Source organism: Mytilus edulis, chromosome 5 (genome assembly GCF_963676685.1).
Source record: "Mytilus edulis chromosome 5, xbMytEdul2.2, whole genome shotgun sequence".
Taxonomy (NCBI): Eukaryota; Metazoa; Mollusca; class Bivalvia; order Mytilida; family Mytilidae; genus Mytilus; species Mytilus edulis.
This window is the reverse complement of record NC_092348.1, coordinates 32149798-32168949: the sequence shown is the minus strand read 5'-3', so window position 1 is coordinate 32168949 and position 19152 is coordinate 32149798. Positions and strand designations below refer to the sequence as shown.

Here is a 19152-nt window from a genome sequence, read left to right as displayed (position 1 = left end):
AAAAATAAAAAAAAATAAAACCACTTCGGTTACCATATTTTTTCACTGTCGTACGATTTATTGAATGGTCATATAGATGCGTTTAAATAGAATTATGATCAATTAAGCTATTTATAGGCATTGTTGTATAATAACAACATTTCATTGATTTTTTGTATATCTTACGTCATACAGTTGAGTTAACCTAGATGATAAATGAAATTCTAATATGACATGCTTCTTTCGCTTTGTAAACAACACTGTGATAAAATTCTCGATATATCTATACCTAGCGCAGACTCAGAGATATACATAATAATGGCTGTTACAATATACTTCCCACGTAAATCTACATGTATTGGAACTTATTCGCAGACCCTTTGCCGATTTTATTGTTTTAAAAAGTGCAATTAAAAAAAGACAAATTATTCTTATTCGGATGCATAATAAAAAAAAGTAATGCACAAGATCTCGGAGAAATCAACAAAATAATAAATTAATTTAAATTCCGCGAAAGTCTATTAATGTTTTTGGCGCATTAAAGTCATTTCAAACCATGACGTCATACAAATGAAACCGCTAAAGTTGAAAGTTTTCTGTTACGTGAACCATCGAAATTCGTATGATATTGACGTATTAAAACTGATTTTTGAGGTAGGTTTTGTTTTATTTTTTATTCTATTGCATTATTCGCAATTTACTGATTTCAGCAAGTCAACATGGCGGCACCTTAGTTACGAAATGTCAACTTTGGATTTGACGGAAGCTTACGAGAAAAGCATTTAAATTAAAAATGCGAAATGTTGGGTTTGAGTATTAAAAGAATTGAACAGATGTTTTCTAGTGGTTATTCACGAAAGCTACTGATTTATTAAGATGTTTGACTGAGCTTTATCTAACAGGGAGTAAAAAAGAACAGCCACACACACAGCATACCAACCCTCGCTTGGCTTCAGTTTTTTAATGACCGTATTTGTCCTATTAGAATTGAAATAATTCATGGAAGCCATAGATTGTTGGAAATTTACACATGGCCTGGGCCGTGATATTCGTTAATTTTATCCCTCGCTAACGCTCAGGATAAAATTCGAATATCCTCGCTAACGCTCAGGATAAAATTCGAATATCACGGACCAGGCCATGTGTAAATTTCCAACAATCTATGGCTTCCATGAATTATTTCTTAAGTATTCCCATTCCAAAGTATCGACCCATTAAGAAATATAATTAGTCCAATTTCCATATAAAACTGTTTCTGAAATTGACTAAACAATAATTTTCTAATAAAAATGGAAATTTATAAATATTTGAAGCCTCTCAGATTGTCAATTAAGACCGAATTCTTCTGTCTTTATACATATTATGCATAATAACATATATTTCCTGATATTCATTTGCTTTTTAATAATTTAGCTTTTTCTATTTTTTGTTTTTGTCTTTATTTGGCGATTTTATAAGAATTCGAGTTAACTCTGCGCGTGTGTATCTGTAATTGACCTTTCGTCTTTGACAGTTAAAGGTATGTGCACACGACAGTTTAAATAACTGTGTATATTATTGTCATAGTGTGTATATTATGTTCCATCCACCTGGGAAATTCCGTGACGCAAAGAATTTCTAAATTTAAACATTTGTACTCGACATGGCATGTCCTGAAGCATGGATAAAACTGCAACCAGTGATTAAGATCGTGTTTTTGTCAACAATTATTGCTTTCTGTTCATTAATTCTCGGATTTGCAACACCAGTATGGGTGTCTGCGAGTGGTGCCATTCCTATTCAATTCATTGATCGGGAAGGAACGCATGCGGGAAGTGTCGGTATGGATCATATGGGTTTGTGGCAAGCCTGTGGTGGTGGCATCGGGTGTATAAATTTGGTACATGACATCCCAGGTAATATATAATTGTAGGAATAATAAGCAATTTTGACATTTTACGGCTGTACATTTATGTACAATTTATTTTTATACCGTGTTTACTGTCATGACTGTAAATCCTCAATTAAATTCCTTTGCTTCGTTGGTCAATATATATATATTGAATACCGAGATTTTACATTGATTAATTCTCTCGCACACTACATCAGTGATATTTTTAAAAACCAGATAAGATATAAAATATGGATTTTTAGAATTGAATATAAGCGATCTTTACTGTAAAAGAATGTTAGCAACAAAAAAATGTAATACAGAATGTGAAATAAAATTTAGTCATAAGGGAGCTAAATATCATTTCATTTTTACTCTTAAAAAAAAATAAGTCAGACGGATAAACCAATAAAAAAAGGCAGGACCGAGTAGAGTGAGAAAGAAAACGGCAGGACAACATTTTTCATTTTTTATACTTCCAAGAATGTTTCGAGGTATTTTCATTAAAAGGTGTACACGAGGTTGTGCAATGTGTTGCGTTTCTGTACTTAGGCACTAAGTATATCGTAATAGCTGCATTATAGTTTTAAATTATACTATCACATCCGACTAGTCACTATCATGGTTTTACAGACTTGAGTGGATATAAAAATTAATTTTGTATTATTGCTATTATTTTCTTGTGTGTGTTTCCTGTAGCCTTTTTTATTACACATGTTACATATCTACTTGTCTTGTCTCTGAATTGCATAATTATGTTACTGTTTATAATGATATTTTTTGCATGCTTGTTCCTTGGGCCTTGATTTGGTGAATAAAAATATTCTATTCTATTCTGTATTTCAATATTGGATCATAGTCAACTTCTATGCCATTTGGTATCTTGTGGAGAGTTTCTTACCATTGCCAATCAATGAACCATATCTTATTTTTAAAGTTAATCCGTCTTTCAATTTTTCTTTTTTTTTCAGGATTTTTAGTAGCTTCCAGAGTATTTGCATGTTTCAGCCTAATTGCATCGTTTGTTGGCATCGCTATGGTGTTTTGGTTTGCATGTGTATCTAAAACTGATAATGGACGACTTCTCATGCTGTCGATGATAATGTCTTTTGTTACTGGTATGTTTAAAGTTATTACATGTTGATAAACCACGAAGTCAGTTTGTTATATATATCATTTTTTTCTGAAAAAAAAATCACAGTCAAATACGGGTTCCAACTGATCACTAAAGGACATAAAACATAAATCTCCAAGCAAGAGAATATATAAATTTACAAATCAAATTATTTAAAAACTTTTATGCATTTTATATAAATCCAAAATAGTGTCTTTATTTACATTTAACATGTTTAAATATATGAATACTCGTTGCCATGTTAAAATTGTTGTTATCATGTCCATAACATATACTAGTATTTGTTTTTTTTACCGTACCATCCGTTGAAAAACAATGACATGACTTCTTTTGCACTGGACAGAATGACCGCAGATCGACGCCGTGAGGGACCAGAAGGAACTTACCAAAATGGCAATAACTGGAATTCAATTCGGTTTTCGTCAAACGCTCGCTAAAATAACGTTATCAAAAACATTCGCAGCTGTCATGTATTTGATGATTGACATGATAAAAAAGATAAATTATCAGTATGTTATTCATTGCAAATTTCATTTTGTCACGGACCTAGTTAGATAAAGCACTAAAAGCTGCTGCGTATATAAATACCGGATGATATCAGAGAGGTTTTATTGAAGCCTGGGGCCTCTTTTTGAAATTTACAATGATTTAAAGATGTCCAGTGAATAAATTATCAAAGAAAAGAAAGTAAAATATGGTGTATCCACCCATGAAACAAAATCAATATGCCAATTTATTTGCCTTTATTTAACTTGTTTTCCCCACACCTAAGCGATTTTTAAATAGCACTAGAACATACCCGTGATATCGCGGGTCCGTGACTTAATTAGATTATATAACCCGTGTATATAGCATATTAATCCTGAATACACCGTTTGTTGGTGCGCCTGTCAGATGCGGAACGTACAGATAAGGTAATAGGTAACAGGTGAATATACTATTGGTATCGGTATCGGACTCGACCCGGAACTTCTTAATTATTGGCAATATTAATTACGTGGAAAACAAAAGGGCCTGGAGTGGTGTAATTTTTAATCTACACCTTTGTACTATATTAGTTATATATAAAGTTGAATTCTTTGATTCGTCGTTTTTACGTGATGACGGCTGACAAATTGGACCTCGTAATTTTAGTATTATAGACAAGTACACACCCGTGATCTCGCGGGTCCGTGACTGAATTAAAGTATACAACTATGCCTAAGCCTTATTTTAGTAATTGGTATTGTCATCTGATAAGTCATGTCGATTATAAGATACACAGTTTTCTCTGCTTACAAATCTTTCTGTTTGAACCCGTCGACCTGAAACTTATCAGTTATTGGAAATATTATTTATTTGGAAAACAAAAGGTCCTGGCTATCCAGGAATGGAGTATTTTTTAATCAACAGCATTGTCCTATATTAGTTATCTTAGAAAGTCTTGCTGATTGCTGAATAAAACTACAATAGGGAACAATTTGACAATGATTGAATTTAGTAGTGTCAGTCCTTTGATTATGACCCGTGTATATAGCAAAATCCTAAATACACCGTTTGGTGGTGCGCCTGTCAAATGCGGAACGTACAGATAAGGTAATAGCTGAATATACTATTTGTATCGGTATCGGATTCAACCCTTGTTAATTGGCTAGGATGAAATTTGAAAAAAATAGGCAGGACAGGAGTTTTGAGTAAAAAAAAGGCAGGATGAGACCCTTGCAAAAAAAAAGTCAGGACGACAATTTAGGTAAAAAAAGTCAGGATAAACTAAAAAAAAAAAAGGCAGGACCGAACAGAGTGAAAAATAAAAATGCAGGACAGAGATTAGGGACGACATCAAAAGATCGATGTAGGATAAAAAACTTAAATCAAATAGTTTGGGGGTTGGGGGGGGGGGGGGGGTGTTAAAATTCTGCAAGTTTTGTATATCTAAAATCGATTTTTACATATATCCCTATTGGTAAATCAATTTTTCCCAAATTAAAGTTAAGAAGGGCCGGGGGAGGGGAGGGGGGGGGGGGAGGGGTCAGTGAAAAAACTATGTGAATTAAGTTTTTTATCCTACATTGAACTTTTGATGTGGTCCCTTACAGCTAAAAAAAATGCAGGACAAAATTTTTCATCCTAGCCCCCCCATAAAAATCAAATGGTAGCTCCCTTAAAATGGTATCTTTTTTTTAAAATGCCATGGACACCAAGCAGTGATGATACTTTTAAAAAACCGATTAGAAAAGTAAACATACCCTATATGTTCCTCATTAAGACCTCATTGTTATTTACTAGTAATAAGTTAGGCTATATATAGACACATTTCGATAAAAATAAAATAAAACAAAATCATCAGGGTATATACAGTAAATTTTAAGCTAAGACATTGTAAATCGACGTGACGAATTTGTTAACTTAATGAATAAGAAAAATATCAATTTGAATGATCTTGAATGATTTACAGTATATATTCTTGTCTGATTTTTCAGGAGCATTGATAATAATTACTGTTGCCATATTTGGAGGAGAAGTAAAAAGTCATCTGAGTTTTTCTTTTGCGATGATGTGCATTGCCGCCATTGTGTATACTGTAAATGGCGTACTGTTTCTTGTGTACATTGGAACCGGAAGGAGATGATGATGCAACCATGACAACCATGCGCTATTCTTCTGAAGAGGAGTATTATTTGAAAGTTGTTGTACCTGATTTTTGTTGATGTACACTCATTACGAAAAGACTGTTCTGAGCGGTGTTGCATTTCTAGTCGAGCTATCCAAGCAGGATAACTCACTCCGCGTTCTCATAGCATTGAATGAACAAACAAATAATTTGTACCGGTGTATGATCGTGTATTATTTATATAAACGCAAATGATATGTGTTTCAATTAACAATTATAAATAATTTAATTGTTCTTTTTGTTACTGGCTGATGAGAACTTATGTCGCAAAAGCAAAAAAATATATTGCGGTTTTTAAAACTAAAATATTATACATTGCACATTACACAGGCCTGCAGTGACCTAGCTTGGTATATAAAGGGGTTGTAAATAGTTATCATTGTGATACTTGTAATAAAACATGAGTGTCTCTCTCTCTCTATGTATGTATATATTATAAACATTGAACTTTTAACAAGTACCGTCTGTATTTACTGGAACAAAGGCCACCAATAGGTCTTCATCATAGCGAGAAATTCCTGCACCCAGAGGCGCATATAACATGCGTAAAATATCTTACTTATTTCGTTTCACTGGCTGAGTTTGAATTAATCAAAGATGATTGAAAATCATTATACCATTAGCAATTGCATTTATTTATAACGTTTTGTGTTTTATGCACAAAACTAGCATAATAAGAAAGAAAGAGCGATAACATGGAAAACACGAAAATATAAAATATCGATTCTTAATCGAATATCAATGCTGTACTGTGTGTTGGAATTGCAATAAATTTTCAATTTTGGTTTATGGTAGAATTAACCAATCATAAAACGGTAGTAAAAAAGTCAATAATCTTTATTACATTTAATGGTGATACTATAATCGAAAGATATAGTTTAAAATACAGTTCGTATACAAATACTGTCAAAATTGATGTTGTTTGGTCTGATAACTATTAGAGATATTATCTGACTCGTCCTTATTTCCCCATCAATTATAATTGATGCTTCTTTTTGTTTTATGGGAGTGTAAAAGTGTGGACCGAAATACGCTTTGTGCGCGCTTCATTCTAAAAATATGTGCATGGTCAACACTTAATTTACAACCCAATCAAATTACTTATTATTCAATAATTATAATTACATTTTTTTTGCTAGGACCATGCATGAACAATCGATTTCAAGTATTTCTTTTATTTACTGCACTTTATAGTGAAAGCACGTGTCATCATGAAAGTTACATTCATTTTGAAATAAAGGTTGAATTCATAGATTGAAGTTAGCTTATCATAATAACGAGTTATAATGAAACACACATGTAATGTAACTATTGACCTGTTCTTTTATTAAATGCAGGTAAAGCATGGTAATTGGTCATTTGCTGTGCTGAATCTGCTTACGCTTCAACGTCTTGGTACATGTTTGACATGCCTGTATGTGGTGTATAAAGCTACCCGCTGGTGAAATACTCCAGGGCTTGTTTTTCCTATTGCGATTTCCTTGATAAAGGGTAGTTACCTACAAAGATTTATGTAACAAACGGTTCCTAATAGGACAGATGTTAAATGTGGAATTACTCCATCGGGGCCAACATTAATTGATTGACTTTAACAGAAAATCGGTATCACAGATGACTATAAACATGTCACATTTGTCGTTGCTGCAATCCCGTCTTAAATTCTTCGAATGTAATTTATCACCTCATTTTTACTTTTTATAAACAACACAACGGGTATCACTAGAAAAAACACTAACTGCTAACTGTGTAAGATCGCCTAAGTTCACTCCCATTTTTTTAGCGTTCGTATTGCCCAATCTTATGCTGTCTACATGCGTGTTGGTTTATTGACTTGTTTTGTTTCATTGTAAACGCATGTTAGTCCTCGTGTTATTTACGATTTAGTCGTCCTCTTGTTATCTTCTTCCCCTTTTCACATTATGAAAATGCTCGCCTGTTGTAATTTAATAACTAACGTAAAGTAAACTTCATTGTATCATGTGTTTCCTGTAAATTGTTTCTTTTGAAATAAAAAAAAAAAAAAACACCTTCCAGACTGATGGTGACAATGAGATGGTGCAGATGTTATTGGTTCTGTCAATTGCTGATGATAAACTATCTTAAATTAGATAGCAAATACGGATTGATATTTACTTGCTAAATACACGTACGGCCATTGGTAAAATAACTCCGAGGTTAATCCAAAACGGAAAGTCCCTAAACAAATGACAAAATCAAAAGGTCAAACACATCAAAACAATGGTTAACCACTGTCATATTCCTGACTTGGTACGGCATTTTGTTATGTAGAAAAAGGTAGATTAAACCTGGTTTTATAGCTAGTTAAACCTTTCACTTGTATGACAATCGCATAAAATTATATTGACAACGATGTGCGAACAAAACAAACAGACATTATAAGTAAAAATGTCAAAAATAGGGGTACAATTTATCAGTCATCATTGTGTTATTATCTTATTGTAATAAACAATGAAATAAAATTATCAGTGAATATGTAACAGTTATTCATATTATTATAAGTTATCTCTGCATTATTTAATTTATTTAATTGTTCTCTGTATTCTGTCATATTTGTCATATATGTATATACCTTGTATTATGCTAAAGCAATGTTGTTGCTAATGCAATAATGATTCATATCTTAATCACTATAAAAACAAACAAATAAGTAAACAAATTTTTTATCATGGAACAATAACAATGATGGGATATTTAAATACAGAGCCACGTCATATGTAACAAAGAAACACAAAAAGGCATATAGACAAAGCATATTGGCGAAAATGTAAGACAAGAATACAAAAATTATCATAGAACAATAACACAATGACGGGATGTTAAAGAACAGGTCCACGTCATATGTTAAAAAGAAATAAAAAACACAAAAAGGCTTATATACAAAGCATATAAGCAAAAATGAAAGGCTAAAATACAAAATTATCACAGAACAAGAACACAATGACGGGATTTATAAGTACAGAGCCACGTTAAAGTGATACAACCGAAAACAGACCTAACAGCAAAAGCAATCTCCATAAACACACAAAAGAAATTCTACCACACGTTATTAAAATGATAAACAACGTCAGTATCCAGAATCTATACTTCAATACTATCAACTTGCATTGATACGGAATATTTATCAACAAGGTCCATTGAACTTTTGACAAACCCCTGGTTCATCAACTTTCTACTCCGACACTGGTGACGTTTTAAAAAGTCTCAGTAGTTGCTGTATGCTCTTGAATACCGAATCAATTGGGAAATGTTTATTTCACGTGCAGGGGAAGTTGGTATATTGGTACTAAATTGGGGACATTGATATTTTCAAAATTCAAATCGTCGCGTTTGCCATAGATTCTGGTATACTGAGATGACCGTGCATGTCAAATTCGAATACTAGTATTCAAATACCAAGATATAAAAAAGTTCCGACATTGCAGAATGCTAAACAATGTAAGAGAAAAACAAACAGCCTGATATAAATACAAAACACGAACACAAAACAAATATTTATACAGCAGCAAACTATAGTTTCTGAATTACAAAATCTTGATTTGGATAAGCATATAAGCAGAATATGGGAGGGTTAAATTGACTATTGAAAATAAAACAACATCCAACCGAACAATAATTGGATGCTAACGCGTCCTTCCAATTCAATACAGTAAATTATTGTTGTTAGTAGTTGCATCAATTAGAAGCTATGGAGATTTGTCTTTGAGATGATTGAATGTATAAGGATTACAATTTTAATTTTGTGTGCATGCAGTTTTGCAAAATGTGGTAAGATTTTCATATTTATTATATTACACACTAGAAAATATTAGCAATATGAGCAAATAAATCGGACGAAAACTTAAGAGATAATTTGGTGAATGAATTTTTATCTAACAGAGGAAACATTCTGCTCAAGAATATTTCATAAACTATTCTCGTTCTGGTAAACAGTAAAATCACAAAAATACTGAACTCAGAGGAAAATCTAATCGGAGAGTCCATAATCACATGGCAAAATCAAATGACAAAACACATAAAAACGAATGGACAAGAACTGTCATATTCCTGACTTGGTACAGGCATTTTCAAATGTAGAAAATGGTGAATTAAACCTGGTTTTATAGCGCTAAACCTCTCACTTTGTTTACAGTCTCATTACATTCCGTTATATTTATAATGATGCGTGAACTAAACACACATAATAAATAAAATAGTCAAAATATGGGTACAGAAGTCATCATCGTGTAACAATTTGAAAAGGAACAATTTAATAGAACACACAAACATCTATCTACAAACACATTCATTGATTCGCAATTCTGACGTCAGAAAATTTTATACGTCATATATTCTTGTCGTTCAATGTTCATACGAACAATTTTAATATTTCACATGGGCAATGTTATCATACAGGGTTAAACAATTAAAAGTATGTAAGAATTAATTTCAGAAATAGACCGCGATTTAAAAGAGGGACGAAAGATACCAAAGGGACAGTCAAACTCATAAATCAAAAACAAACTGACAACGCCATGGCTAAAAATAAAAAAGACAAACAGAAAAACAATAGTACACACGACACAACATAGAAAACTAAAGAATAAACAACACGAACCCCACCAAAAACTAGGGGTGATCTCAGGTGCTCCGGAAGGGTAAGCAGATCCTGCTCCACATGTGGCACCCGTCGTGTTGCTTAAGTGATTACAAATCCGGTAAATAGTCTAATTCGGTAGGTCATATTCATGAAAGGGAAGGGGATTGTAGTTACGACGTAAGGAACATATCCGATATCATTTGTGAAACGGTTATTCCATAACGGTCAACCAACTCGTGATGGCGTCCGTAAAATTTAAATAGCCCAAAAGTTTGTTTTTTTTCTGAATAAACTGAAATTAAAGCGATATCTAATGTTTAAAATTACAAAAATCTTAAATAAAATATTCTTTCATAAGTATATTAATGACCAAAAATATTTTCTTCTTAGAAATGGACTGTTGGTCTATTAATGGTGAAAGTGAATACATTATAATGACAAACCAAGGCGGAGCAGACTATGAAAGAGCCATTGGGATCTGTCAGGGGTTGAATGCTTCACTTGCCAGCATCCATAGCAAGGACGAAGACAAATATATAGATAATTTAAGGTAAATTATTGTAAAAAAGAATACATTGTGCTTGCATATTAGAGAAAACAACACAAGCGACATAAGTAGACTACTTTATACATTAAATGAAACTTAACAATGGTATTTGTACGTATGAAGCGTCAACTTCATGTTATTTATACCGTTCAAGCGTCATTGTAACATACATTGTACGTATGAAAGTGAAAATTATTAATTTGGATTGTCTTTCTTTTCCCAAAATCATTTTTAGACCGTTAAAAAGGTGAATACTTATGTATTACGAACTGAATCACTGACTTAGCATACGTAAGATGGTAAGTCGGTGATTGTTTTTACAGATATATATATAAATTTTTGACAGTAAGATTAAAAAATACGATTTTTATAGATAAAATGAAATTTATCAGTATCTTTTAATTTAAGTTGACATATTTTCCAAATTGATTATTTTTAAAAGTTTTCGGTGAAGACGAAATTTGTATTTTTACAGTTGTTACGTTAATGTGCAATGTCATTTGTCAGCCGATGAACATTTGTTTAGGTTACTAAAGGATCTTTGTAGAGTCCCCTGTCATCAATTCCAATCTTTTTAAATGCGTTGCAGCACATACAACATGAAATCGAACAAGCTTAGAAGTTTTTGCAAGGAAATAAATCAAGATTTTATAATTATAAGGAGTCAAAACAGATGTTTTACTGCTGTATCAGTTTTAAGGTGAAGGTAGGCGCCTGTTAAAACGTTCAAACCCGCAGCATATATTATATACACCGGTCCTAAGTCAGGAATTTAAGTCAGGAACAGTGCTTGTCGTTTGTTGGTATGTTTGATAAATGTTTCTCGTTTAAAATAATAAAAAAAAAAAAATGAAGTGTGATTGCCAATGAGACAACTCTTCACAGGAGACCAAATGACACAGAAATTAATAAAAATGGTCACAGTAGAGCCTTCATCAATGAGCAAAGCCCATACCGTATAGTCAGCTATAGAAGCCCCCGAAATGACAAATGTAAAACGTTTTACAATTCAAACGAAAAAACTAACGTCCTAATTATTGTACAAAAAAATGAACGAGAAAACAAATATGTAACACGGCACCAAACGACGACCACTGAATTACAGGCTCTAGACTTGGGACAGGCACATATGTACGTAATGTGGCGGGATTTAACATGTTAGCGGAGTCCCAACACTCCCCTAACATGGAACAGTGGTGTTATAGTACAACATAAGAACAACTGTAAAAATCATTTGAAAAAGGCTTATCTGTAGATATTCGGTCTCAACAGTATTTCATGTACATTGTAGAAACACTCAAATATATTTGCTCTTCTCTTTATTTCATAGCAACGTTATGTTACATGTTCATATATGGCTTTTAAAGCCAAGACGCAAAGATATACTGATTTAGTTTAAGTTTGGTTAAGTTTAATTGTTAATTAAAATAAATTGATTTGTGTGGGACTTGTGCCTAATTAGCTATAAAACATTTTGTTGATTGATATAGATCGTTAATCATCTAGTGTCAACTAGATATATAAGTCCCTGACCTGTGAAGTGGAGCTGTAGGAGACTTTATTATATTTGTTTGTCTGTCTGTCTTGTCGTCTTTTTTGTCTGTCTGTCTGGTGGTCTTGTTTGTCTTGTCTGTCTGGTGGTCTTCTCTGTATATCTGTCTGGTGGTCTTGTCTGTCTGTCTGTCTGTTTGGTGGTCTAGTCTGGTTGTCTTGTATGTCTGTCTGTCTGGCGTTCTTGTCTGTCTGTTTATCTGCTGTTCTTGTCTGTCTGTCTGTTTATCTGATATGTCTATCTGTCTGGTGGTCTGTCTGTCTGTCTGTATGGTGGTCTTTTCTGTTTATCTGGTAGTCTGGTCTGGCTGTCTGTCTGTCTGGTTGTCTTGTCTGGCTTGCTGTCTGTCTGATTGTCTTGTCTGTCTTTGCCTGTTTGGTAGTCTTGTTTGTGTGTATGTCTTGTGGTATTGTTTGTATGACTGTCTGGGGGTCTTGCCTGTCGGTCTGTCTGTCTGATGGTTTAGTCGGTCTGGTGGTCTTATCTGTCTGTATATCTGTCTTTCTGGTGGTCTGATCTGTTTGTATATCTGTCTTTCTGGTGGTCTATCTGGTGGTATCGTCTGGCTGGCAAATGTCCATGATAAAATCCAGATCAAGTTCGAATTTTTTTGGGTCTTATGAGTTTGACCGAGTAATTTTCTTTTATGCTGGATACTGTCCACGCTAGTCTGTGTCCACACTTGTTTCATTCGATATTTCGTAAACGTATTTGTAAGAAATTCTTCCCAAAAAATAACTTCGTTATTTATATGTTCAACCTTACTGTGGATACTCGTTTAAAGAGATGTTTGGTAGAATATGGCAAGGAGATAGCAACTCAGATGTTCCGTTATTTTTCTTTCTAATGTTAACATCATAGAAGGAACGAACTATCTTTTTATGTGTTTAAATATTTGATGCGGAGGGGTATTTTATTTCGTACAGACAATTTGATGAAGTATATATATGAAGCCAAAAAACAAAAAACTTAAAAAGAAATCCTTTGTTCAACCACAAAAGATGAATCGTCGATATCTAACAGTATTAACAATCAGATAGCTAACTATCAGGGGAAATAATGTTGATTTTAAGCAACTATTGGAAACCGTATGGCCTTCATTTTTTAGCTTTAGTCCAGACCCAGGGCTCAAATTCAGATTGCCTTAATTATGTACTGACGACAATAAACAAACAAAGAACTATCTTGATACAAGATATACGACACATTTATATGTTGGCGTGAAGTTTTGTATCAACCATAAACATTTATCTTTTGATTTTTTATAATTTCACACATATGTTGATTCTGACTTGACTATAAGGTATATCTGAAGGTTTTTTTCCGGAGAAAAAAAACCCCTTCAAAATACTAGTTATGATAACTATACGTCAAACACAACTTTAAATTAGAGATACAACCTATTTTGATTTGAAAATCGTGGATTGACGGTCAACAAAGTGAGATGATATTTGTATTTTGAGATTTTTTATTTCAATTATAATAGTTTAATAATAATATGCTTTGACTTAATAATTAACCCTTGGCATTTTAAACAAAGTATAAAAGATGTATAGCAGTGTCTCCAGTTATTGAATCCTAAACTGGATATCAGCTCTTTATACCTTCCTTTGCTACCATTGATTACGATTATTTTTCTTAAGGTTTAATGGTCAATAATTTTAAGTTACCAGAATCACTATAAATACTAAAAAATCGAAACTGCTTTTTCAAGTTGAAGACGTGCATGAACGCTTAAACATCGATTAATTATGCACTGACAAAATCTATCTGAGATATTAAACCCGGGATGACGAAGTATGAAAAAAAATGAAAGACGAAAACATTCCAAAAAGACCACTTGACCATAATGTATAAAACAGTCTATTAATGGCATTGGACTGTATCTGGTTTTAGATCGGTTTGTTTCTTATAAACAAAAAGACTTACACGTACAGTATCAATATTGTTTTAATTGTCCAATGTATTCATGATTCCCTAACTGAAAATAAACGTTTTCCCTATGTACAACAATGTTGTCTTAATTCAAATATCCTAATTAGATTTAATAAGAAAAATATGAAGATAATGGCGAAATTATAGCTGAATGCATTTTGATATGGTTTTTTTGTGGAAAAAGGGAGACAATTCAATCTCAAATATAGTCTTAATTGTGATTTCTTACGTATACTTTATGTATAACGTTAGTAAAGTCAGATATCGAGAATTCTCTATTAATAAGACTTATACTAACTGAATTTACGGCATATCGCGATCATATTAATATCGTTATGAAACGGTGTGAAATAAAAGATTGAAATCTATTTTACCAAAAAAGTTAGAACAAATAAATGGTAGTTTTCAGTTCAGAAAAGGAACAGGGGAGAGAACATCACAACGTTTTGATAACAGCTGGACTGATTTTTTAACAGTTTAGACAGGTGTACCTCGTATGCTATTAATTTTATCGAACCATTTAGATTTATCATGCTTGTTAGCGGTCTCGGTGGTCGAGTGATCTAGGTAGTCCCATCTACTGGTTCACCCAACTGTCAACTTTGAGGTTGTGAGTTCGAATCACGTGGGTGGCAGGCTTGCAAGACTAATATTTGGCTAAGATTGCCAGCCTTCCTACCAAAGGTCGGTGGTTTTGTTGACACTCCGGTTTTTTAACCAATAAATCTGACCACACAGAAATCGAAGAATAGTGCTTAAATTGGCATTTAACACCAATCAATCATAATCTTGCTTATCAATGACAATGACGCAATTACAGATAGTAATGGTCTTTCAGCCGTGATGTATACGTTTATTTAATGGTATTCAGAATAATTAAAAAAAATGTGTCAGTCTATTTTATGAATGAAAAAAATGTTGCAGTGATAATGATACAATTTTGGGATAGTTAAGCACTTTTGCATGAAGGAATCCTCTATTATTTTATTTAAAGATATTGACTATTTACAGGCAGTATATAAACTAACAATTTAGTACATCTTATAACTGAGAATATTTTATTATTTTAACATTCATTCAGTAAAACATACACTATGATTATATTGCATTAATAATGGAGTCTTAATGTTTATGCTTCAGAGAACAATATGCTGGAGTTCCTGTTTGGATTGGTATGCGAAGTTTCGGAATAGGTCTAGTTCATATTTGGTCAGACGAAACTCCCATTGATTATTTGCCGAAAATAGAGAGGATTACTTTTCCATTAGAAGGTAATGATGCTACAATAGTACGCCAAACAATGTTCTTGCCTCCGCATGCAACACCCCATTCTTGATAACAGTTAATGCTTCTCTAATTAAAACGACTATGGCACCATTATTTTCCTTTCAAATCCTATTATTCATCTTCGGTAGCCAAGGGTTACGATCCACTTCCATCCTCTCCATCTTAATCCTTGGCTAGCGAAGATGCCTATTATCAGGTACATGTAAATACTAGGAACAGGAGTTTTATTTATTACTCCCCTTTTTCCAACATCGATATCGACAGGGCCAAAGAAATATGAACAATTTTCTTGTCTGTCATATACATGCTAGTTCACTTTATTCAATTCAACTTCAATGACAAATTCCTTGTAAAGAATACAAAAAGCAAACTTGGCGTAAATTACTAAGCACGATATTACTGACGATCGATAATTGAATACCTGAATCAATCAACCAAAAAAAAGCAAACAAATTCTTAATGACGTGTTAGAAAGGATGCAAGATTTCCAGATTTCAAGATTTTATTCATAACCTCATACACATACAGGTGTACAAGAGAACAATATAGTTACAAACATAACATAATAAATAGCGAGACAGATGCAAGACACAAACTAACTCATAGAGAATAATGTTAGAAAAAAATGTTTTAGTTGTGTTGACAACAATGAAAACAGAAGTTTTACAGGAGTTGAACTAACAACGAAATCATACAATAATCTTGAATGGGAACTTCATTAGAGACAATACATATATATATTCGTGATTCTCATATTGTGAATGTAACAGTCTTAGGGAAAAGTTTTGCAATTCCGCTGAGTACCAAAGTTGTCACCTTAATATTTGTAGGTAGGTCAAAATGTAGTTGATAACTTGGTTGATATTGGTTCCCTGACATTTGTTCCTTTTTTTGGGCACTAGCACCATAGTTGAATAAGTTATGCCTCTTTTTATACAAAGTTCCTCATTGTACCTTGTCACAGTTGCCAGTCTGATGTATAATACTCCTAGCTACCCACAATTTTCCTGTAGTCATACCTACATATTCTTTATCGAACTTTTCTGTATATTGTTTCAGTTGCTTGTGTATATGTGTACTATAACTGGTATGAGGGAGACTGTGATAATTCTCTACATTTTGTGTGCAAGAGAATTGGTAAGTACATTTAAAAATGTTTTTCTACATTTGGTCCAAGACTCCGGGACCCTAACGTTTACCTAGTAGTGAACTGCAACGACACGTCACTAACTACTGTAACAGACGACGCAATGGATTGATGCTTAAAAGCACTTATCTAGTTAGTAGTTGATAAAAATAAAAAGATGTTTTTCATATTTCGAAATCAATTGGAAAAACTAGATTGAATATAATGACGTTTATTTAATGTTTTCCTGAAAATTTCACACGAAGTCTACCTATAACCTAAAAATCTAAATTTCTCACAAAAAAGAGATGAGGTTTAATATGTCTTGTATTTGTTTCACAAACATGATTAAATTCTAAAAATACTCAATTCTTACTGGTATTGAAAACTATTTAAAAACCTTTGTCATATACAAGATATTAAAAAAAAAAACAATTTGAAAAATGCTATAAAATCAAACTGCTGTTTGGTGTTTCATGATGCAGTAGCTAGATGTACACAATTTGAAATTTAAAATGTTATTGTCAAATTTTGCATCCAATGTAAACGCTGAACAAAATGAATTGCTAGTAATTTAAACCCGAAAGACATTACATATTTAGAATTTGGTTTAATCAGTCAAATTGTTTATTTTAGATTACCTTTAGACGTTAATTTATTATTTAATTAAAACCTTCTGGTATGCACATTGGGCTGTGGGCCAGAATGAATTTGCGCCAATAACAGTTTTGAAAAGGTATCAATTGTGCAATGCACTCTTTATTTTTTTTAAAGTATCAATTGCGCCAATAAATGTGCTGGGAATCTATCATTCAAGTCGAGATTTTATATATAGTTCTTATCTTATAAATAATTAGTAATCTTTACACCATTATGTGTATAGTTGTATTCAGGAAGAGAATGAAAATACACGAATTCATTGACCCTATAACAGTATCTGCATCTTTTAAATATTTTCAGCTGCAAATTCAAGTCAGATGTGTATCACAACATCGCCTTTACCAACCACAATAGTTACGACTTCCTCGAACACCATCACACATTCCAGCTCCCAATTTACTGGTAACGGACAAACAACTGAATCTGAAGCGAAATACACCAACCAAGAATATACCAGCGACGAACTAACAACGGATTCTATGCGAAGAACTCCCGACCAAATAACTAAAACTATACAGAAATCCACCGAGGGTAAAATCATTTTAGCTTAACACCTATGATCTTTAATTTCAGTCTCTTGTGTATATTTCGGAGTTTAATATGACGTCCATCCTCACTGAACTAGTATACCTTTTTGTTTAAGGACCAGCTGATTAACGTCTCCGGATGCGGGAGTTTCTCGCTGAATTGAAGACCAATTGGTGACCTTTGGCTGTTGTCTGCTCTTTGGTCGGGTTGTTGTCTCTTTGACACATTCCCCATTTCCATTCTCAATTTTACTTGCTTGTAAATGAATTTAGTGTTTTGACTGCATTTCCTGATTTTGATCAGTATGTCTTATGTTTTCTTGATGTTTTATCTGAGATATAAAAAATATGCAAATTTTTTCTGTTTACAGAAGGTACGAATAATTTACAACAAACAACCTTATCTCACGGAAAGACTGATAAGATATTATCGGTAGAACAACTATCAACAAACAGCTTGTCATCTAAGAAAGATCCACCCCAAAAAAGGTCAACTACAGTCACATTGAAAACGACAACTAAGAAACCGGCTCCACTTTTACCTCACGAGATCGATGAAAAGGTCCAAGAAATTGTAAAAAACTTAAAGATTTACAACTTACCTAAGCGATCGGCTAGAGAGGCTCCAGGAGGGGAGGCTATCGGGGCTGTAGCATTGTTTATCCTCATTGGTATTATAGGTGGAATTGTCCTACTGGATCTAGTCACCATACAGAATCATCTGAAATTGTTCATGCGGAACATAAGACGCAGACCTTATAAAACCAAGAAGAAAAATATTGAACAACCTGACGATTCGTCAGCATCAGCAATTTCAGAAGAAACATATCGTCGAACAGTTTGAAAACTAATTATTAACTAGCAAATTGCTCATTTATACACTATAAATTGTTTATGGCTTGTTCTGCAAAGAAGAAATTGTTTTCTAAATATTCAATAAAACATTCAATTTATCTCCGAATACATATTTGGGCATCCTAGATTTTGGAGATAATAATAAACAGATGAGCTTTCTGTGTTTTAGCAAGTAATGAGAGTCATTTTTCATAGTATCTTGTAGCAGTAATATGAATTCGTGTCTGACCAAGTAGAGATAAAAAAATGGTCGAAAGTGGTCGAGTAGAGATCGGATAATGTATTGTCAACCCTCTAGCAATATTAATCTAATATAAAAAAAATCGACTATTGCCACCCCCTAAAAAACGTCGAGCTGTACAAAAAATAAAAGATTGGCTGTTCATTTACACGGAGGGTTAAAGTTTTTAAAAGAGAGACAAAAGATACATG

General features: G+C 33.0%; 2 protein-coding genes across 2 annotated transcripts; both read left to right on the top strand.

The window, feature by feature from the left end:
* The first annotated feature begins 1531 nt into the window (after positions 1–1531).
* Positions 1532–6049, top strand: LOC139523456 (uncharacterized). Its single transcript, XM_071317505.1, has 3 exons — positions 1532–1874; positions 2821–2967; positions 5444–6049. The coding sequence occupies exons 1-3, from the start codon at positions 1622–1624 to the stop codon at positions 5590–5592; spliced, it is 549 nt and encodes a 182-aa protein (XP_071173606.1). The 5' UTR covers positions 1532–1621; the 3' UTR covers positions 5593–6049.
* Positions 6050–10594: 4545 nt separating this feature from the next.
* Positions 10595–18835, top strand: LOC139523455 (uncharacterized). Its single transcript, XM_071317503.1, has 5 exons — positions 10595–10781; positions 15406–15536; positions 16612–16689; positions 17639–17869; positions 18237–18835. Exons 1-5 carry the CDS (start codon positions 10597–10599, stop codon positions 18707–18709), a joined length of 1098 nt encoding a protein of 365 aa, XP_071173604.1. The 5' UTR covers positions 10595–10596; the 3' UTR covers positions 18710–18835.
* The last annotated feature ends 317 nt before the right edge of the window (positions 18836–19152 follow it).